Source organism: Leiobunum rupestre, chromosome 11 (assembly GCF_980474605.1).
Source record: "Leiobunum rupestre chromosome 11, qqLeiRupe1.1.hap1, whole genome shotgun sequence".
Lineage (NCBI taxonomy): Eukaryota > Metazoa > Arthropoda > Arachnida > Opiliones > Sclerosomatidae > Leiobunum > Leiobunum rupestre.
This window is the reverse complement of record NC_143394.1, coordinates 29,710,065-29,732,400: the sequence shown is the minus strand read 5'-3', so window position 1 is coordinate 29,732,400 and position 22,336 is coordinate 29,710,065. Positions and strand designations below refer to the sequence as shown.

At 39.1% G+C, this 22,336-nt stretch overlaps 3 protein-coding genes across 5 annotated transcripts; all 3 read right to left on the bottom strand.

Moving 5' to 3' along the window:
* Positions 1-2,164: 2,164 nt before the first annotated feature.
* Positions 2,165-5,544, bottom strand: LOC149922201 (uncharacterized). 3 transcript variants are annotated; one of them, XM_090163396.1, is made up of 10 exons: positions 5,228-5,544; positions 4,941-5,024; positions 4,404-4,760; positions 4,047-4,112; positions 3,439-3,969; positions 3,295-3,365; positions 3,127-3,224; positions 2,793-3,058; positions 2,469-2,724; positions 2,165-2,402 (listed from the first exon to the last, which is right to left on the bottom strand). In XM_090163396.1, the coding sequence occupies exons 1-10, from the start codon at positions 5,310-5,312 to the stop codon at positions 2,360-2,362; spliced, it is 1,857 nt and encodes a 618-aa protein (XP_090019522.1). In that variant the 5' UTR covers positions 5,313-5,544; the 3' UTR covers positions 2,165-2,359. The 3 variants fall into 3 exon arrangements, with proteins under 3 accessions (XP_090019522.1, XP_090019523.1, XP_090019521.1); XM_090163397.1 differs by having other exon boundaries at positions 4,404-4,661; positions 5,228-5,543; XM_090163395.1 differs by having other exon boundaries at positions 4,404-5,024.
* Positions 5,545-6,389: 845 nt separating this feature from the next.
* On the bottom strand, positions 6,390-10,900 carry LOC149922200 (immunomodulatory peroxidase-like). The gene is made up of 12 exons (XM_090163394.1): positions 10,693-10,900; positions 10,270-10,617; positions 10,080-10,206; positions 9,799-10,007; positions 9,566-9,736; positions 8,876-9,265; positions 8,483-8,817; positions 8,102-8,269; positions 7,833-8,035; positions 7,606-7,775; positions 6,658-6,763; positions 6,390-6,590 (listed from the first exon to the last, which is right to left on the bottom strand). The coding sequence occupies exons 1-12, from the start codon at positions 10,796-10,798 to the stop codon at positions 6,509-6,511; spliced, it is 2,415 nt and encodes an 804-aa protein (XP_090019520.1). The 5' UTR covers positions 10,799-10,900; the 3' UTR covers positions 6,390-6,508.
* Positions 10,901-12,679: 1,779 nt separating this feature from the next.
* On the bottom strand, positions 12,680-18,841 carry LOC149922199 (immunomodulatory peroxidase-like). The gene is made up of 12 exons (XM_090163393.1): positions 18,592-18,841; positions 16,056-16,352; positions 15,840-15,989; positions 15,649-15,775; positions 15,212-15,591; positions 14,762-15,151; positions 14,496-14,693; positions 14,285-14,421; positions 14,039-14,203; positions 13,145-13,517; positions 12,980-13,085; positions 12,680-12,910 (listed from the first exon to the last, which is right to left on the bottom strand). The coding sequence occupies exons 1-12, from the start codon at positions 18,656-18,658 to the stop codon at positions 12,826-12,828; spliced, it is 2,475 nt and encodes an 824-aa protein (XP_090019519.1). The 5' UTR covers positions 18,659-18,841; the 3' UTR covers positions 12,680-12,825.
* Between the last annotated feature and the right edge of the window lie 3,495 nt (positions 18,842-22,336).

Below are 22,336 nucleotides of genomic sequence, written 5' to 3'. Positions count from 1 at the left end.
GTAATTTTCAAAAACTTGTTTCGCGGGGAGCAGATTTGATTGCATCTCTAGGTTAATATTCCCAACTCAATGGACGAGATATGAAAACCAAATTACTAGTCTCCGATTGGAGACAAAGAATTGGAGTGTTACTGTAACAAAACAATGCGACGCCGAGAGAGTCCTTTTCTGGTGGCATAAAACGTTACTAAATAAATAGAGGTGTGCAAATACCATTTTTTTAGGATCGAATCAAATATCAAATATATTTTTCCGAGGTACGTCAAATACAAATCAAATATTTAAAGCATCAAATAATTTGGTAGAATTGCTTAGGGCAAAAATCCCAAGCCATTTAACTGACCAAAACGAAATAATTCAACGTATTTGGTTTTCAAATAACCAAATAGTTTGCATATTTGTCAAACAATTAAAAAAAAAATGAAATCATGGCAGTTAAAGCAAGTTATTGAAAATGTGTCCAAATATATTTAAAAAAATAATTAAAATAGCAAAATAAGAAAATAATTACATTTGGGCCCTTGGCTAAAATGTGGGATTCTTAACCGTAACCTACAATAATATAATACATTTTAGTATCTTTCGTAAAAATGTAATTCAATAATTTCTTGACTTACCATTCAAATAATTTCAAAATGTTACACGAAATGCACTTTTTTAACCACAAAGTTACTTAAACCTTTCTCCCGGTTTTATTTTAGACTTGGTTTTAGTTTTACTTTGTTATTCCAAAACAGAAAACAATGCACGCCAATCGGCGCTAGAATAGAATAAACATTTAAACAACTTCTGCCTTTCGCTAAGAAGTTTTAAAGCGGATAGTATGGACGCGCGAGGTAGCTTTGTATATGGTCCTTGCCGCTGTGGCCTAAAGAGGTGTCAGAAATATTAATTTGATGGCCTTGAAACTCACCAAATTAGAAAAAGACCCGCGGTTATTCGGCCAGTTGCAATCTTTTTCCCTCACTTTTCAAATATTCGACTATTTGATCAGAAAAAACGAATATTCGCGTAATTTTCCAAGCGCTATTCGATTTGGTATTCGATCGAATTATTTGGTCTCACCAAATATTTGGCACCGAGGGGTTGGTCACTCCGCGAACTCGGTGTACACTGTCGTACCTCTGACTGTGCTAATAAGAGTTCGTGAACTCTTTAAAATCCGTACCTTTAACAGTACTAAGTACGCGAACTCGGTGTACAGGTCATCCGAGAGTGACTTACCCCTCGTTTTGCACACCCCTAGTTACTAAACATTAATTGGGTTTCACCTTACTGGCGAACTTTTAATTGATTAGGTATTACCAGGGTAATTGCAAACGGCTTTAAAACATTAGATTTAAAGCGAAGCCCTTAAAGGGGAACGGCCAAGCTTTTCCAAATATGGCCTTATTTCCGTATCAAAAGATTAACAAGACGTTCAATATACTAACACGTACCTTTTTTGTCTAGAAAAAATAGCTTTTGGCCCAAAAAGTTGAAACGAAAAATAACGCCAGGTGTTTGGGTTTGAATTTTCGCCGCCAGCGCCCCTAACCCCGTATGAGCGATTTGCGAACTATCCTAACTTTTAAAATCGCGCAATTTAGGCCTATGTCTCTTATAACTGGAACGCGCCGCGCGTGCAAAACATATTTTTCGCGTCTTCAGCAGCGCGCTTATACGTGGTTTTTCCGTCTCACTGATTTCTCACCAGGTGTCGCGGCGGACGCGTGCTTTTCGATTTCCCGAAATTTCTTTATTTTATTAAAAATTAACCGCTCAATATTTTTTGATTCATAACCCAATAGCCCATTAAAAACTAAAATTTATCTAACTGGTTAAAGCTTGACCGTTCCCCTTTAAAGATGCGATTTTAATGTCATGTTAAAGATGGCACCACTTTATCCTCTTAGTAGGGCAGGGAATAAATGCTTACCGATTTATTACAAAACTAAATATAATTTAAGAAACAATTATGTAAGAACTAAATTTGAAGAAACACGATTTTTAGCTAATTAAATTAAATTAAATTAAAAAATAGTCGTAATGGCGTTACTCTTGTTAAAGGATCTCTCTTTTGTGAAAAGCGTAAATGTCTAATAGCAGACTGATGTCTTTCCCCGTGATTTATAGCTTGAGAAACACTGGACTTAAAACTAACTAAAAATTAAATAAGACCATCTACTAAATACGTCATATTTATACGAAATTTACACGTTTACAATGATCATGAACTAGTCAGTCGTTAAAAATATACAATACTTAAAAATATTTTAAGATCGACAATTAACCTTCTTCACTGAAGCTCAAAAAAATGGAATGATTGTTTAAAAAATATCGGTGCTTTGGCACGATTGCTATAAAGTTGAGTATTTGTTTATCGACAGTGGCTGACGATCCAATCGATGTATTTTGTTACTCTGGAAAATAGTTATACGCTTTAGGTACGATCTATTTCGATTAGTATATTCTGTAGTGCATATTACCTGGTGTACACTCCAGGGCTCATTGGCTCGGCGCATCGATAACCGTAAGAAACGACACCGACGGTGTGCCAGCGATTGGAACCGTCCTCGAACATCAGGGGTCCTCCGGAGTCTCCTTGGCACGAGTCTTGGCCACCGGCCCTATTTCCGGCGCAAAGGAAATTTCTCGTGATATTCTTCTTCAGAGCTTCGTAGCATTCGGGGTTCTTCCAGATGGGCACGGTCACGTGGCGTAATACGGGGCTGGTATTTCCTCCTGTACCGCCACAAATATTATAGATATTAGCCGATGTTACTTTAGAAACTTACTTAAAGCGTTCTTACCGTAAGACATGGTTCCCCAACCGGCCACTGTAGCTTCTTTATCGGCGACCCACTGGTTTGGATCCGGGAGACATATTGGAGTGACATCTTCTCCTATTTGGGCGGGTCTATCCAATATTAGGATGGAAATATCGTTGAGGTTGGTCTTTTTGTCGTAAGCTTCGTGCTGTTTGATCTGGGCGATTTTGAAATCTTGATGCCTATCGTCGTCAGTTTTAGAGAAGTCGTACTCGCCGAGTCTGACCATGATATCGTTCGGAGACATCCTGTTCAAAGAATGTTATATTGGGATTAATGACTATAATAGTTTTAAGTCGGTTGGGCTTAACGGTACCCATTGGTGCAATGAGCCGCTGTCAAGACGCATCGTTCGTTGAGAAGGGCACCCCCGCAAAACGGTTGATTCAGGTCAGAAGGTCGTAAGAGAGCTCCCTGTTTCGAGAAAACCATTGGTCATTTCAATACAGCAAATCGATTAATTTAAATCGGATTCCACTCTTACCATCCACGGCCATTGTAACTGCTCAGATTGTACTCCACCGACGATTCTAGTTCTTACGCTAATGCCGCAATCTGCGTGATTAGACAGTTCAAATTTAGAATTAGTTAAATTAAATGAGCTGTAACCCTGTTTGGGGTTAATTACCATCGTAAAGGGCAGCCGATGTTTGTTTCTCGGCATCCGTCCAGGGCTTTTGAATCGGTCGGGGTCTTTGATTACCCCCGCTGTTGGGTCGGCCTTGATTTGGGTTTTGCCAACCACCGCTTGGTCGACCTCCATTTCCACCGTGTGGTCTTTGATTACCGCCGCTGTTGGGTCTTCCCTGGTTCGGGTTTTGCCACCCGCCATTGTGTTGACCTCCATTTCCAGCAGCGGGTCTTCCACCGTGTGGCTTTCCGTGTCCTCCATGCGGACGACCGTTTCCGCCATTCGACCAATTATTTCCGCCGTTCTGCCATCCGTTTCCGCTACCTCCATTGTTCCATCCATTACCATTTCCCCCATTCCATCCGCTTCCTCCATTCCATCCATTTCCGTTTCCTCCGCTCCATCCTCCTGGTCGAGTTGGTCTTTCTGGTGAGTAAACATTGGGATATGTTGTTTCTTGACCTGGATACGTTGACGACACATCGGGGCCTCCTTGGCCACCATACCCATTCCCCGTATTGTAACCGCCTGCGTTAGAATTTATCGTTACCAATCACGTCCCTAACCCCATCAGAATTAAGCGTGCTAATTAAGCATGCTAATACCTTGATTATAGCCTCCGTTGTTCGCAGACTGTCCGTTATTGTAACTGCCTGTGTTTGGGTATCCGCCTGCGTCATAAGTTGCATCGTTACCATTAGCTACCCCCTCCCTCCCAGCCGCAGTACCGGTATCGGTGGTACCTGGCATATATTCTACATAGTTACCGTTTAGTTGATTGGGACTGTACCCTGGACCATTGACGCCAATGTAACTTCCAGGTTGAGTGGTAGCTCCGTACCCGACGTTGTAGCCGCTTCCGTAGTTCGTGGTGCTGGTGTATTGGCCGTAAAGAGGAATGCGGTTATACACCCCGTAACCACCGTTACCGGTACTGCCCCCGTAAGTTCCGCGGTACCCACCCTGATTGATTCCGCCACCTTCCGGCCTGAGGTACGACTCCGGACAGCAAAGTCCAACGTATTGTTCTCGAAGTACGCAGGCGTATTGGGCGAAGAGAGCCTCGTTGGTGGCGAACTCCCGGAACATGCAGTTCCTGGCGAAGACGCACTTTCCACGCAATCCCCTGGGCGCTTGGCATGACTCGTAGTTCTGGTTCTGCAGAGCGGTCTGCGACGGGTTAACTGACGTTTCGATGTTGATGGGGAGTCCCAAGAGTCCTGCCGCGGTATTGACGGCCCCAGTTAAGAAACTCAGACCACCCGACCCGCTGAAGATGCGCGAATTCATATCTGGCTGGGCTAGGGTGCCGCTGCTATCTGCGGAAGGCGAAGCAACCTGACTTTGTGGCTCGCGGTTCACCCCCGAATCTACCCTGCTAAGAGTCGCGTTACCGCTAAATTCAGCGGGAGGCACGGGGTTCCCGTGTGGAACATTGTGCTCTGGCATACTCGTATTAACGCTAGAGTTTACTAAATCGGACTGATCCGATGGCCTACCTATCTCGTCGGGATATACCACTCCGCTGGCGCTGAGACCCGGAAGATTGGGATTTGATGGTCGTCTCTGACGATAGCTACCATCTGGAAGACGAAAAACTTCATAAGTTGATAAAACATTTAATTTAAAATACGATTTAGAATAAAATATACGTATATTATATCACAATTATATACGCAATTAAAATAAAGGCTAATTTTATAATAATTTTATTAAATTTATCAATATTTCTAATTTTAATTAAGCAATTTTGTACAACTAAACATATTATATTTTAAATACTTACCGTTGTTGTATTGAGTCAATCCGTCTGGAAGTAATATTAGGAAAATCGCACACAGGAAGAATACATTCCACACTTCGCGAGCCATGCCGATGATCGTTGAATGCAACCAATGCAAACGCGTACCCACTCGAAAATATTTCGCGTTCGCGGCTGGTGTATTGGAATGTTTGTCGAAGAGAGCGATAGTCGAAGATGGTATCGCGTTTGAGAAGAAACGCTTGTTTTTTCCAGAACAGCCAATTTGAAAGGGGTTCAAGGGGCGGATAAGTAATCGTTTTGTAGACACTAACTATATCTTTCGCTCTACAGATAAGGTCAAGGCAGAGTTCAAACTAAAAAAAGAACGTCAGTGAAGGGGTGTTTATACCTATTATCTGTAACAGGAAGTTGAAACGGGGGGAGGGAACGAATTATGCCGACATTTTTAACGAAAACAAAAGCTTCTGTCCAAATAAGTGGCCTTTTTAAAGACGATAATATCGATTAATATCCCATAAAATTCCCCGCTCTTTTCAACCTGCAAAACTGGCTCGTTACATTCCACAATTTATACTAAATCCGTATTTTCCAAATTTCCATTCAAACCCCGATAATTTAAAATTGGTGACGTCACGTACGTCATCAATAAATTTCAGTTTGCCCATTATCGACCCAATCAACCTAAAATATAAATATGGATATATCTTTGTTAGTTTTACATCTACGGCGGCTTTCAAAACGCTGGAAAGTTTTGATAAACATTAGGATTTTTTCGATAAAAAAAATAAGGAAAGCGTGATTTTAATTATTTATATCGTAATAGATTGTTTTGTCAGATCCTGTTTGAAGCACTATAATAAACAATGGGGAGATGAAGTTATTTAATATAAAAAAACAATGGTAGCCGCAACCTATAATTTCGTCTAAGTTAGGGAAGAAAAGGTTTTTATGAAAATATTTGATATTCAAGACGACTACTACGAAGTGGGGTTGGGCAATATCCTCTCCTTTGTGTATTTTGCAAATGTAAATATTACACAAATTGCAAGCGTCGATGTAAATATTGTAATTTTGCGGGTAATTTAACCCGCTCAGTGTGGGGCCATCGTCATTTTGGTAAAACAATGCTTTTATTCCGTTGAATATACGAGAATAATTTTTAAAAATACCGACAACAGTTTCTTTTTATCGGTGGTAACAACAATTAACGCAATTTTCAAAGCGATTAATAATTATAGTTAAAGGCAGGAGATGCGATCGCGTTTCGTAATTGAAGTGATTGCGACCAAAATATTCCCTCTTTCAAATACCCAGAGGTTCCGATTTCCACATGGCCAGATTGAGATAAGGTATTTGACTACTATAACAGCTTGTCACTTGATTCCTGGAAATCAAAGACGCTATTGTTAGAAGGTGGTCTTGCGTTTGTAAGTCTACAAACGCGTACTCACCATGGCATGGGTCCTATGAAAGCTAATGGTTGAATTTGCTTAATATCATCGGCGTTATCACAGATGATTCTCGCTATGCTGACTTTTCTTATTTCTTGTAGTTGCGCTAATTATTTTTATTAGAATTTAATTATTAATAAATAAATCGATGGTTAGCCACTTCGGAAAAACACGTACACCAGATTTCTAATTTCGAAATATTTCAAAATGTTTTCATTATATTTCTGAATTCTTGTATTTCCCGATACTTCCTAGAAAGTCTTCTAATATTTATCAACATTATCGATATTTTCGATATTTCCACTATTTTTTAATTATCTCCATATTTCTAATATTTTTCTGATGAAAATATTAAAATATTTTTTTGTATTCTCAATAATTCTTAGGATTTTCCAATATCTTTAATATTTATGCGATTTTCTAAAATTTGCTGTATTCCTTGTAGATTTCTGGGTTTTTCAGAAACAGCTATTTCTATTTATCGGTATTTGTGCACCAGGAAGGCTATTGTGTAAAAATTTTAAAATGACAAATAAAATGGCAATGCGCATGTGGAGAAGGGGTCGATATCGAAAATTCAAGATATCGATTGTATAAGTTCCGTTTTAAGAAGTGGTAGTATGTTACGCTATATCCGGTATTTGAGTCAAATTATAAACAAAATGCTTAAGCGGATGACAAATATCTGTTCATTTTGGTGTCCAAGGCTTAAATTGTCACCATCGGACCGCATGTCGAAGTATTTAATTAAAATCACTTACGTCGGCATTACAGACCGCCACGATTTTGAATTTGACCAATACTATCGATAGTTTGATATTTCGATAGCAGCCTCTTCTTCACACGCGCATTGCCATTTTTGACGAACCATGGTCGTTTTGTCATTTTGATTTTTACAGAATAGCTTCCCAGATTTTTGAAGTGGCTAGACTTTCGGTGAAAACAGACCTTCCGAGAAAGTTCCAGATTGTCCACCGTTCTCGTACCAGAAACGGTCTCCGACCTTTAACCTTCTAAACTGTTCGGCGACGATGCAGGCGAAAGTTGGTCCCAATGTGGCGTTCGTGATTGAGAATTCCGCTACACCAGCCGGGAATAAGTCTATGTCGTCCACGTGCCTTCGTTGGGTATTTATGAGCGTAAATTGATATGAGGGTTGTTCATAGCGAACTTACCTGTATAATTTTCTGAAAGCCCTGACCGTATGTTCGTTCATGACCTTATTCAGGTCATCGAAGGTGTACATTCTTTGAAAGCCGCAGTGTTCTCTCCAGTCGTTGTAACCTGGGATACCATGGTCCCTGCCTCTTTGGATATTCAGAGCTATTAAGTCCAGTCCATAGCCGTGTCCGGGTATTTCGAAGAGGTGGTTGGTTAGCTGAAATGTACGCGTACCGTTTTAAGGTTTTGGCTGTCTCACTGCCGGTTTACTATTTAAGCTCACTTGACTAGTGACGAATCTGTCGAACCGCTGTGCCGGGGTGGCTATAAGCCCGCGAAGGAATCGGTCCAAGTTTCCCGGAGTATACAGCATAACCGGGTTAAAGAATTGGGTCGATAATGGCACTTCCCCTACTTTGGTGTTGTCCGAATTGACCATTTTCACTTGACCCTGTTACGAAATAGGTTTTCATACAGCGGCGGATCAATTGTTACTAGTGGTGGATTAACAACAACCGAGGCTCCTAAGCTTGAGCTTTATTATGGTCCTTTGGATCTCCTTGAAATCTCATCCCATACCCCACAACCATTTGGCAAAGGTTCCGGGTTCCTAGGCTTCAGCCTACTCAACCTATTCGTTAATCCGCCACTGACGGTTACTTACCTGAACTAAGGTATGTCCGTATCTGTAAGCCGCTGCCGCGAAGGCGTTAGCGATACTAGGGTTCACCTCAGCGTCGTATTTGTAGCTATAACTGGAAGGTTCTAGACGTAAACCAAACGCCCGAATAACTTGTCTACCTAAAAGTAATGGTAGAAATTCGTTGTAAGTGATGTGTTGTATTTCAGCCGCTACGATCCTTTTGGCTTCTTGGAATACGGCTTCGTCATTCCAGTCGGGGTTTATCCTCAACAACTCTCCAGCCACTCTGTTATGCTCCCGCATCCAGATCGTGTGCATTGTCGTCAAACTGATTTGCTCGTTAACTCTCTCGTCACCTGCCAACATTGATGGTTTAGCTAAACTGATTTAACCTAATAATTGATCGGAGCTAACCGGCCATAAAACAATACAGGTCCGTCTGTCTTTGGGCGCATTCTTCGCTCTTGTTCAAATCTCTCGGTAACATGTCCACGTTGTTGTATCTCATGACTTTCATTAGACCCCCGGAGAAGCTCCGTAACTTGGCGGTTTCTTCGTGTGTTGAACCGTAAATCATCGATCCGTCAATGTAAGCCGTCAGTTGGTTGAGTTGTTCTCTGGGACCCAGGTTGCAGTCGCTTCTCGGAGCCGGAGCTGATCGCACGAACTCCATGCATGTCTGCTGATGTATGGCATAGAAGGGATCGTCCTTGGGGATGTCGATTTCGAAGCACTCGGGGTGGCGCAGTCTGGGGTTCGTTTGTATTTCTTGAGCGCAACATTTGATGCCGTCTCCTCTGGCCGCTGTGTATAGTACCATTTAGCCTTTCCTATCGTGCTATCATATGTAACATAATCGATCATAAGAACGTCATTAACCGTTCATGAAATTGCGCACATTCCAAAGCGTCATTCATTAAACTTTAGCCTATTTTATTTACAATTTTATTGATTAAGAAGACGCGGGATATCCGTTTCTTAAAGTAAAAGCCTGCTCAGTCTACTTATTCTATGGTCTCTGTTTTGATGGATATGTTATATAAAGTCATACTTTTGAGCCATTATGTTACATATGGTGGTATCTTACGCGTATATTTGGCTTACTTTTTGTGATGGCCGTCACTGTTAAGTCGTGGTCCAAAAATTGTCCCCATTGCATGGTCAATAAGGTGAACGTACTGTGAGGTACATCCATGTCCGGTGTGGCCATTGCCGATATTTCCCTCGCACTTGGTAGTGGACCACCGTCAGACGCGATTCTTGGTAGGTTCACGCCTATATATTACAAAGATGGTCTTTAGAAATTGGCATATAGATTTAATATTTGTTTTTTTTACCATCAATATATTTCGGTGGTAGAAATCGTTGGAAGGCCGTGAAAGATTTCCCCCATAGACCATGTTTGAGGTTGTTGCAACTGCCATCCTGGGTTCTGTATTTGCTCGCAACGCAGTATGGTTGTCGGGGACATATACCTTCGTATTCGGTTCGTTTCAAATCGAGTTGCATCAATCCGTCACGTCCTTGTTTGGGGTTCAGCTGAAACCTATAAACGGAGATCTTAGCTGGGGAATGTGCGCTAGTATTTTATAAAATTTCACGTGTTCTTTATATTTACTTGTTGTATATATCAAGAGCAATCTCCAAGCCTACGAACCCAAGCTTAGCGACACTTTGAGCTTTTTTACTACTCCCGAAAAACGCCTGATGGAAGGCTTCGGGAGTGTTTTTCCTTACAAACAGTCCTACAAAGTTACGAGTAATTTTACTATTTCATTTTCAAGTCGCAACACGCGTGACTCACTAACCTCGTTGGGCAAGTTCGTTCTCCAACTTAACCACATTTTGATGTTGCTGCACTCCAATCTGACCGGCTTTGTTGACATCGTCCACGGTGATGTCCGGCATGGGTACGTAAGGGATCCTAGTGGTGGCTGGAGGGTAGATCGCGTTGGTGGATACCACCCCGATGGCGGAAGGCGATAGCGGACAGCATAATCCGGGGTCTCCGGTCGGTTGTACGCATTCTGCCAAGTTATATTCCCCGTCTTCGAGAATGGAGAAACAACTGCTGGCGAGTCTACACTGTCCCACGCTACCCGTCGCAGTTTGGCACGACCCGGGAAACAAAACGGGCCCGTAAATTCTTCTGGCTCCTGTAAGATCGCGTACGAGCGTTGAATTATTAATAAGGAAAGTATCAATTCTTAACTATCTCCAGCGAAACCTACCTGAACTTTGACCATTAGTTTGCAGTAATAGTGACAAGACGCTGGCAATCGTTAATAAATCCATAATAACTCCTTTCAGCGATGTCGTCGAATGAATGAAAAACATAACGCGTTGGGTTTTATCTCGAGAACAACAGTCCCCCGTAAATATTCGATAATTAGCGCGTCTTCCAAGGTCCGCAGCCAGCGTCGCAGTCAAGGAACCCTTTGTTCCACAACGCCTATCAACCACCGAAACAGACCTCTTCTTTTTCGCGCGGCTCTTTATATTATTTTACCTTTTCTATAAGACGTTCGCCCACGAAGGTTTTTCGGCTAATTCCGACAATTCTTCGGACGAAAGAAACAAAAAAGTGCACAGGGAAAACTCTGCTCGGGAAATCCTTCTTCGCGCACGACTGGATGCTCATACCTTCAATCCAAGTGTAATAGCCCCGACACCCCCGCTTTCTACAAAGAGAGATATTTTATGGCTCTTCTTTACGTTTGGTTACCTCAGTGCAAAAATATGCTAAAACCAATTTTTTTAAACCAATTGAGGTTAACTTTAATTTTGTAGATATTTTATCAAACTTATCAAACGTATTGTAAGAGGTTGAGAAATTAAGTGTGATATTTACAATTTAAAATAAGGTATAGTATTATTCTGTATATGTAAAATTAGCTTACATAGTATATTGGAAATTTTACACTTCAGTTAAGTATAATACTGGAAACTTTACACTTCAATTAAGTATTGTACTGAAAATGTTAAGACTAAGTTACATATTATACTGAAAATGTTAAAACTAAGTTACATATTATACTGAAAATATTAAATTAAGTAAAATATTATAATGAAAATATTAAATTAAGTAAAATATTATAATGAAAATATTAAATTAAGTAAAATATTATAATGAAAATATTAAATTAAGTAAAATATAATGAAAATATTAAATTAAGTAAAATATTATACTGAAAATATTAAATTAAGTAAAATATTATAATGAAAATATTAAATTAAGTAAAATATTATAATGAAAATATTAAATTAAGTAAAATATTATAATGAAAATATTAAATTAAGTAAAATATTATACCGAAGATATTAAATTAAGTAAAATATTATACCGAAGATATTAAATTAAGTAAAATATTATAATGAAAATATTAAATTAAGTAAAATATTATACTGATAATATTAAATTAAGTAAAATGTTATAATGAAAATATTAAATTAAGTAAAATATTATACCGAAAATATTAAATTAAGTAAAATATTATAATGAAAATATTAAATTAAGTAAAATATTATACTGAAAATATTAAATTAAGTAAAATATTATACCGATAATATTAAATTAAGTAAAATATTATAATGAAAATATTAAATTAAGTAAAATATTATACTGAAAATATTAAATTAAGTAAAATATTATAATGAAAATATTAAATTAAGTAAAATATTATACCGAAAATATTAAATTAAGCTAAATATTATACCGAAAATATTAAATTACGTTAAATATTATACTTAAAATATTTAATTACGTTAAATATTATGCTTAAAATAGTAAATTAAATAAAGTATAATGAAACCTTAAAATTAATAAATGTACTGTGTAAATTTTACATATTTGCGTAGGTAATATTTATCTATATAGAGAGCGTTGCAACTCTTAGAAGGTATATTTTGGCAATAAGTTGTGGACCTTTTGAAATAACCAAATTTCGTTATAAAGTCTCCTTGTATGATCTGCTTTTATAATTAAAATATCGGAATTCCAATTTTCATAAAAGTAACATTTTGGAGTTAGCATATTTTTGCATGAACGTTGTCGATTGTCAAGGTCGAAGAAAAATTAAATTAATGCCATGTTCGCTTGAATCGCGTCGGCCGTGATGTAACTTTATAAATGTCACTGGGTTTTTAGCTCTCTATAATGGTAATTACCTCACTTTCTCTTCTCTAAAAGGTTACGAGGAATAATAATGGAAATTGTCGTTAGTTTTTATTCAACGTTTTATTTTTGAAATGTAACAATAAAGTTATAGGTATATAATAAAAACAAGGCATTATGAAATGCGGGACTAATAACGAGTTGAGATGTAGAAGGCGGAGTTTTTGGAGGGATTTTACGGTGAACGTGTTCATTGAGACCACGTTGGCTCGTTTCGCCAAGCATCTAGATTCATTCTTGGGATTTGTCTACCTCTGCAAGGTACTTTAGGATTCCTAGAATTTCGAATAAATGTTAAAGGTTGAACTACGGGAATTTCGTTTAAATTTGAACGCGATAATTACCATCTTTTCTCTTGAACCAAGGCCAGTGGTTGCATCCTTTTGATGTCGTCAGAGTTGTCGCAATATACTCTGGCCAAACTGACTTTCCTAATTTCGCGCAGTTGTCCTATAAAGACGATTTAGTTAGAGTCGCTATTTCTTCTAAGTAGTTGAGAAAGACCTTACTTCGCGAAAATGAAGACTCGAGACCACCGTTTTCGTAAAAGAACCTGTCCCCGACTTTCAGTCTTCGGAACTGTTCCGCGGCGATGCACCCGAAGGTTGGTCCAAGTGTAGCGTGTGGCAAGGATTTTTCGGCCACTCCGGCCGGAAAGAGATCAATGTCGTCCACGTTGCGGTAGTTCCTCTTGAAACCTTCTACGGTGGCCGGGTGCATGAAGGCCTTCAGCTCATCGAAAGTGCGGATTTTAGGGAATCCGCAGTACTCTCTGAAAACGTTGTAGCCCGGAACTCCATTGTCCCTGGCTCGTTGAATGTTCAAGGCGATTAAGTCGAGGCCGAAGTGGGCCGACGGCGGTTGGAAAAGATGGTTCGTCAACTGAAAGATAATGTTCAACGGTTACGACACCTTTTCAATCAACCCAGGGTGTTTTTTTCAAGGATTGTTTTTAGATAACAATTTTAAGCTTTAGAATCCTTCTTCTAGCGACCTCGCTCAAAGTGGTTTACCAAAAATCTCACGTTGAAAGCCAGTTAAGGATTATCTAAAGCGACCATGTTGACGGGTCATGATCCGAAAGGGATTTAAATTTTAAAACACTTCAAAATCAATTTCAAAATATTGTAATTTGGTGAAATTTTAAGTATGTATAGTTCTGCATAAGTGCATTATAAAGAGTTCGAATTCTACCAATTTCGAAAAATGTTTTAGGTGAACATTAAATTCCTTTAACTTCAAATTCTTGTTGAATTAAAAAAATTCAAATATCTAAGCCACTTGAAAACGGGTTTTGTTGTGTGCAATTTTTTGATTTAATATACATAAATATATATATAAGACGTACTATGCCAATTAATTAATGATTAACAATTAAACTTTCAAAAGAGGATCAGCTGTACCTGCTTCGTGACGAATCGATCGAAAGTTTGGGCAGGTTGGGTGGTGAGACCTCGAATTAAGCCGTCGAATTTTCCCTGGTAAATTAGCAGCGGGTTGAAGAACTGAGACGACAGATCGTGACTCTCTTTCACACTTCCGTTTTCTTCAACAATGTTTACTTTACCCTATTCAAAGATGTTCGCAATATTCGCGTACGGTGTTAGTAAAGAATCTCAACTACGATAATTAGCGAGTTTGCAAAATACCTGCACTAAAGTGTGTCCATAACGGTAGGCGGATGAAGAGAACCCCGTTCCGATGGTCGGGTTGACGGAAGGATCGTAATCATCGCTGAAGCCATAAGGCCGAAGCAACAGTCGGAAGTTCCTCATGGTATCACGACCTGTTTTATGAAATTATAATTATTACGTTAACGTATAATTTCGTCGCTTAGATTACGAAAATGCAGACGCTTACCTAAGAGAATTGGTAAGAATTCGTTGTAGGTAATATGTTGAATTTCAGCGCCGACTATTCGACGGGTTTCTTGGTAGATTATTTCGTCCGTCCATCCCGGATTGTGCTTTGCTAGTTCTCTCGCGATACGATTGTGTTCTCGGAACCAGATGGTGTGCATCGCTGTTAAACTGATCTGTTCGTTAACCCGCTCGTCACCTATACGAATGGATTTGAACGTTTGGAAATTTCGATCCGATTAAATAACGCCTTTTGCCTGAACGTACCAGCCATGAAACAAAATAGGTCCGTTTGTTGTTCGACGCATTCTTCGCTCCTGTTAGTTTCTCTAGGAAGAAGTTCGAGGTTGTTGTACTTCGTAGCCCTGAGGAGTCCACCGCTCAGCGATCTCAATCTTCTGGCTTCTTCCTCGGTCGAGCCGTATACTTGTGAGCCATCTATGAAGGATGTCAGTTGATTCAAAACTTCCTTGGGACCCAAAGTACAAGTGGGGCTCGGAGCGGGCATTGTTCTGACGAATTCCATGCATCTCTGATTATGTCGGGAGTAGAAGGGGTCGTCTTTCGGTATCTCGATTTCGAAACAGGCGGGATGTCGAAGTCTTGGGTTGTCCAAGATCTCCTGGTCGCAGCATTTGATTCCTTCCCCATTTCTCACTGAAATATTATCGTTAGTTTATTCACTTCCCAGTTTATAGACAGATTAGTTTATCTCACTTCTAGTAACAGATGCCAATGAGAAATCGTGGTCGATGAACTGGGCCCATTGCATGATTCCCAGAGCTAACAGATTGTTGGGAACGTCTTCGTCGGGTGTCGCTGCCGAAGAAATGACTCTGGCACTGGGTAATTTGCCTCCATTCGACGCTACTCTGGGTTTGCTAATACCATCGGCGTAATCGGATGGAACGAATCTGTTGAAGGCGATAAAAGACTTTCCCCACATTGGGCGCATTACGTTGTTGCAACTTCCGTCAATGCTTCTGTACTTGGTCATCGGACATCTAGGTTGGCGAGGACACCTACGTCCCACTACCGAACTGGACACGTTGAACCTTCCCAAGCCCGTTCTTGACTGAACGGAACTCAGGTTAAACCTAAAACGCCACTCGGTTAAAATCAGTTTTCAAACCGCGTTTTAAGTTTAGATTTACCTTCTGGTGACTTCTTCGGCAGTTTCCAATAGTACTTGACCGTCGTGACCAATGTCTTGGGCCAGTTTCTTATCGCCAAAAAAGGCCAAATGGAAAGCTCCCGCGCTTCCGGCCCGAACAACGAGTCCTACGAAATGGGATTTATTAATAAACTTCTTGTTTAACCTTAAAACTAATGTTTCGTATTATACCTCTCCTAGATAGCTCGGCTTCCAGCTTATCAATGTCCGTTTCGACTTCCTGCAAAACCTTTCTACCGCTGATGTCAATGTCGTTATCGCTGATTGAAGGTATTGGCACATCCGCGGGTTTCCTTCTGGAACTGGTTCCCGATACTGGCACTGTGGTAGCCATTAACATCAATTAAAACGTTTCAATAAAATTGGTATGAACAAGTTTGAAAGTACCTGGACCACTGGCTCGTGGATTGGCGTTGGGGCAACAGACCCCCTGCACGTCTTCACCCAAATCGCAGCTCGACTTTTCGAGGTCATCTAGATTTTCGAATTGAAAGACACATCCGCTGAAATGTCTGCAGGTACCCGCTTGACCTCCCGCTGTGTTACACTTGGGACCCGTCGGTCCATCTCGGGAGTCATCGTCGGATTGTCTGCTGGAGCTCCCACCCCCTGTTCGGCGAGGTCCACTTCGAGAGTTACCGCCTCCGGAACCTCGGGAACCGCTGCTGGATCCCCTGTTACCACCTAGAAGTTGATTTGATTTGCAGTATTAGGAAATTATTATAGAATTGAGACGAATGCGTAATTTTAATTTTAATATCTGGAATATTCCTTTATCCTTTGTTATCCTTATTGATAACCTAGTAATTCGGACTTTGCATGGAGGGGTCAGGACCGTCAGGAGAGCGAACTGACCGTCGCTATCAATAGGAGGGGTTACGAGGGAAAAGCAAAAGAACCCTTTTTCGAGGAAGAGACTGAACGTAGACCTTTGCTTCGGCCGTAGCCGCCTCTTAGGTGTTATATTTGGGAAAACGTGTGAGTGACGTTGTGTTACTGATAGTTCATGGCAACGGTCAGTATATATGCAGTAACGCTCAGAAGACAAATGGGTGCCTATTTGATACAAGTACACTTCCTACTGTACGACTTCTTGTATTTCCGGCTTAGACCTCATCAAATAAATCCGATTTATTGGATTTAAACTATAATTTGAAGTCATAATTTCATCGTGAACAATTCCAATTACTTGCACACTAAATTAACGATAGTTATTAATCGTGATATTACTACTATATAATATTTCAGTGCAGTTTTACTTGTACCGAAAATAATAGTAATGTTTCTGTAAAATATATGGTAAAGGTGGAGAAAGGCTTGTAATAATTCTGACCATTGTTACCTCGTAGCGAAAGCGAAGGTAGGAAACGTTTCGTTAGTTGTGACTAGTGACACCAGTTACTAAATGTAAAATCTATACTTTTGTTATTTAGACAGGACTCTAACGCTAAGGCGGTCGTATTACAATGGTCAACTGTTCGGCGAAGAGCGACAGGTCTAAAGAATATTCGAGCGAGCTCCCTCCTTCGAAAATCAGCGGGGTGCTAGTTGGCAGCTAGGAACAACACAAGAAGAACGCAACCCGTCAAAAGCCGTGCATTTTCTTGCGTACAGTTTTCATTGGTTAGACGCATTAACGCCTGCTGCTGTCGGAAGGGGAAAATGCGGAAATTGTCTCCCCTCCCCCGCCGGTAAAATGTTCAGTGTAAAGGTTCGTACAATGCAATTTGTACACAACACTGCCTTAGCGTGTTTAAAGGCTAGCTACGCTCGCGGCTTTCCTTGTGTTTGTTGTTACTAACTTTCCGGCACAGTGTTGCCAGATTGTGGCAATTTTCATGTCGCCGGGTATTTATCCTAGGTTTTTTAAAGCTCAAAATTATCTAGAGCTGTGTATTTTGAGATTTTAGAAATAGTATAAAGGAGGCGCCTGCTAATACTTCAATCAAACCATGTACGGTGGTTCGTTTTTTAGGGGGTATTGTTGTGTTTTTTGCGGTCATCCTGACTTCGTGTTTTTCCCGCCCGCGTTCGACATTGCTCGGTTGTCGTCTTTTTCGAACGAGGACGGTTTTTTGGTTGTCGGGTAGGGGTTTGTTCGCAAGCATTTGATGTTTGGTTCCCTCGCCTCTCGTTTTTGTTTCGTCGTTTTTCCCCCCTTTAATTGTTCATCAAACTTATGGCGAACATTCCCCTTTTAAGACAGTCCTTTTTAGCTTTTTTTAGCTTTTCTAGTCCCCCCCCCTTTTTGTCGCGTGTTTGTATTCTCCTTTTGTTGTCGCGTGTTATCGTCTCGCGCCTCGCGTCTTTAATATTTTTAAACTTTTTCAAATTGTCGGTTAGTCCTATTAAAGTTTTTCGCCTTGAAGGCCTATCGGCCGAAGTACCGCATATTTTTCCCAATAAAGCTTAGTTTTCTCCCCCACTTCTTGGTCTCTTTACTTGTTCGCGTTTTTACTCCATGTATAGGACTAACAACCAAAATGTTTAAAAATTTTATTTTAAAAAGTTCATTTCCCAAATTTTTTTTAAATTATGGCATGTTTTTCGATAGTTTTCATTGGGGCGGGGTTAAATAGAGGTATGGTAATTCGTGGGAACAGTGGGAAATTTATTATCCAACAATGATAATTTCGATTTTCGAACATTTACAATACTGGGCAGGCACAAAATGTCCCGATCGCAAAGCAGGCCAGCCGCTCGACCCTCTCCAAAAACATGTTTGGCGGGAAGTGCAAATGCTAGGCGAAGCATCGATTTTCTAACATTGGCAATACTGGGCAGGCACAAAATGTCCCGATCGCAAAGCAGGCCGGCCGCTCGACCTTCACCAAAAACATGTTTGGCGGGAAGTGCAAATGCTAGGCGAAGCAGAAGAAAACCTAGGCCTTTTAAGCGGTATAGGAAAAGGAAAGCATCCTACCTCTTTGCGCTAACGTCAAGCAGACCAATCCAATTAGGAGTAAAAGTAGAATTTCTTTGGCGTACATCGTGGACTGCGCTGATAAGCTACGACGGCACTATATATTAAGGAATTCCAAAACGTATCGAAATGGCACTTTATCGATTCATGTTATTGCATTTCTTCAGAAAATTCACTCTGTGGGAGAAGACTATTTCGTTATTCCCGAGCTCTTGAATTCTTTTAAAGTATATTGAGCGCAAGCTCTCTATCTCCGTGCTGGATAGTTTTATTGAATTCTTGACTATGGCACTTTGTAAGCGTTCGCTCTTTCCTTTTATAACGAAGCTGGTCGAGGCAGAGACGAGACGAGGCCTTGACGCTGTAACTACTTTTTTCCCGAAATCGGGGGGAAGGCCACGGACACTGGGGAGGGGGCTAAACCTGTTCTTCGCTAAGGCGCCGCTGAACCCTTTCGTTCTCGGCATCGAAAATAATTGGAAATCAAATCAACAGTCTATTATAAACCGCGTATATTTTATATAACAGGGGTTTCCGTCGAGGCCTGTGGAAATGGTCTTTCGCGGAGCGTTTTCGGGGAAATCCCCGTTTTTTAGCGTAACTCTACGTAATATCGCGTGTTTTTTAGAGGGATGCTCGTACGATGTTTCAAGAATAATCCCGTTTACTCGGAAATGCGGGTTTATTTTCTTTGTCGTGTTTTGTTTACGACAATCCCTAATTATATTGGTTTGGTAATTTTGTTCAAGGCGGTGAACATGGTGGTTCTAAAGGCGGTAGCTACCCGTAGTTGGGAGGGTTAATTAGTTTGCTTAACGACCTCCAAAATAGTGGCTTTCGTAGCCAGGTCATCGATGTTGACAGGGAAAAGCGAATTTTAGGAAGGAAGGGTGGTACAAGCGACTGTCACAAGAATTTCCGAAAAACTACTACATTTAATATTTTATCCAGAAATATTTATTGCATATTTGCTAATAAATTTCATTAAAATAAAGTCCGGTTTAGAAGCAAAATATTTATAATTCCTTTAACTTGCTGAAATTTATTTTCAGTCTTGGAAACGCGCGTGACTGTCTTACCGTGTTAAACTTTGTAAAGTGTGAGATTAATACATATTCTCTTGTCAAAAGTAACGGTGAACTTACGAAGGTAAAACAAATTTAAAACGCGTAATTCATGGTACGGCAGATTCAAGATGCAAAAATAAATTACATTTAAACTAAACCTTACGACTAAAAGAATTCGCTTTTTAAAATAATATAATAGAAAAAAAAACAAATTGGAATGCAAATAAAACATGTTTTTCTTAAGTTTATTTTACATAAGGGCTTACGTATAATATTGGTTAATTTCTAATTTCTCACTCTTTAACAAATGGCAAACTTTTCGAGGGTTAACCAATTGTTTGTCACTTCTCTAAAGAATAATTATTTTATAAATCTTGAAATCAACTTGAAAATCCTGAAATCTGGTTGAAAATTAGTTCGAAAATCCCAGAATCAACCTAAAAAAGGAGAAATCAACACAAAAATTGTGCTTGGCAATCTCGAAATCAGTTTTTGATTTCTTAAATTACTTTGAGATTCAAAATCCCGTATTTATAGCCAAAATTTGTAAATGTCGTACCACTCCAAAATAGAGGTCATCTGGAGCAGTGGTTTTCAACCTTCATTTTCCGCCGTACCCTTCGCTATCAGAATCAAAATCCGCAGAACCGCTGAAATTTTAGGAATACACTATTATCCTGGGGGTCGGTGGGCAAAAGCGTTTGAAAAATAATTTTTGAAAGCTAAAACGGCCCAGCGCAGAGTCGAGTGGGGCAAACTGAGCCCAAACCTGGCCAAAAGTCAAAAATATAAAATGCGCGTAAGAATTTTATTTTAATTTATAATATTTGTTTATAAACAACCGCACAATTTACCGGTGTTTGATTTTTGACTTCCAAATTGTATTCTCCACCAGGCTCCTTAGAAGTAGTAGATTTTTTTTGAAATTTTAACTAGGAGTTTTTTCATAGTTTTTAGTAAACATTCAGGCTTGATTTAAAAGGTAAAGATAATTTTTAGATAGTCTTTAGTTTTGGAAATATCAATATCAAGTAGATATCGATCTTTTAGAGTTATGAAACTATTATACAAAGCCACGTAGTTCAATTAGTGTGAATTCTGGAAAACGACGTTATAGGTCTTGAACTAATATATTCCTTTTAGAATTAATGACATGACTTTTAGTTATGAATTTAGGTAGATTAAGTTACAATTTTTGATTTTAGTTCATGAATGTTCATTATTTATCACAATACCGATTAAAAAATTTGCCGATATTTGCCTATTTTCAATTTTTGTACAGATTTTCAATAGATATATGAAATTAAAACGGGTGTCCAATTTATAAACGATCCATGGCGATAACATCAAAACCGTTTCCTGTACTAATTTAAAATTTTTGGGGCACTTAACACGTGTTGGGGAACAATTAAAAATGATAACATTGATGAACTTGAACCGTTGTAACATCTTGCCCATATTTGTAATTTTTGGATTTATTACATTTTTATTGTAAACAGTTTAGCATTGTTTACTTGATGACCAACTTGTTTTTCGGCTTTCAATTGATCAAATGAATTCGGGCCAAAGATATCCAGACATAAAATATGATGAGGAACAACTTTCTAATTAGAACGAAGTTTCTAAATCTAACAATTCTCGAGATGATATTTCAATGACCTCAAGGTCATCGATGTTATCATTTTTAATTGTCCCAAAACACGTGTTAAGTGTCACAAAAATTTGAAATTAGTACAGGAAACGGTTTTTGAGATATTAATTTTGACCAGGTTTGGGCTCAGTTTGCCCCACTATGCAGCGTTTCAAATATATGTTTTTTTTATTATAAAAATAAATTATTACTTATAATTATTATTATTTATAAACAAAACTGCAGAATTATCAATTTATTACTCAAAATATCACAAATATGAAGTAGAATATACTAGATTAGCTAGATTAGAAATTTGCTATTTGGTTTTTAAGCTTTTTATATATATTTTCCGCAGTACACAGGTTGAAAACCACTGCTCCAGAGTAAGCCCCGAGGTAAGCCCCTCTACTTATAGATTTTAGGCCTTTTATTGGTTTAAAAAAATATATATAATATATCGCTTAGAGCTAAGTATCCAACTCGCTTGAAACATAGTTAGGGGAAATTGCTTATTATATCGGTTTTCAAAAACTATTTCATCGCAAAAAATGGTTTATAAATAAGCAAATTTTCAGCGGCTAATTTACCTGTCAATTATGCAAAGGTGACAGAATCCCCGCCCAGAAATCTGTAAACGAATTAAGCTTAAGGCGTTTACGAGGCAAAGGTTGACGAGGTCATTTTAAGGGTGTTTGGATCTTTGGTTGCATCACTACGCAAATGAGATGGTAATACCAAATTATACATGTACTCGAATATAAAATGTATATTTGTCTCGAATTTCGAGGAAAATGCAAGGATGCGCGTCTGTACCCGACATCCCGTCACGGGTTATCTGCTTCGCCGGAAACGGTAGATAGCCACCAAAACAGGACAAAAAATTACGGAAAGATTATTTTTATAAAATTGTTTATTTGTATAAAAAATATTTTCAATCTATCTTCTGAAAAAAAAAACGATAACGAACGCAATCATACCTGAAAAAAAATAACTTATCTTTTACTCTCTTGAGCGCGTTTAATTTGTTTAAAAAACTTTCCTCTAT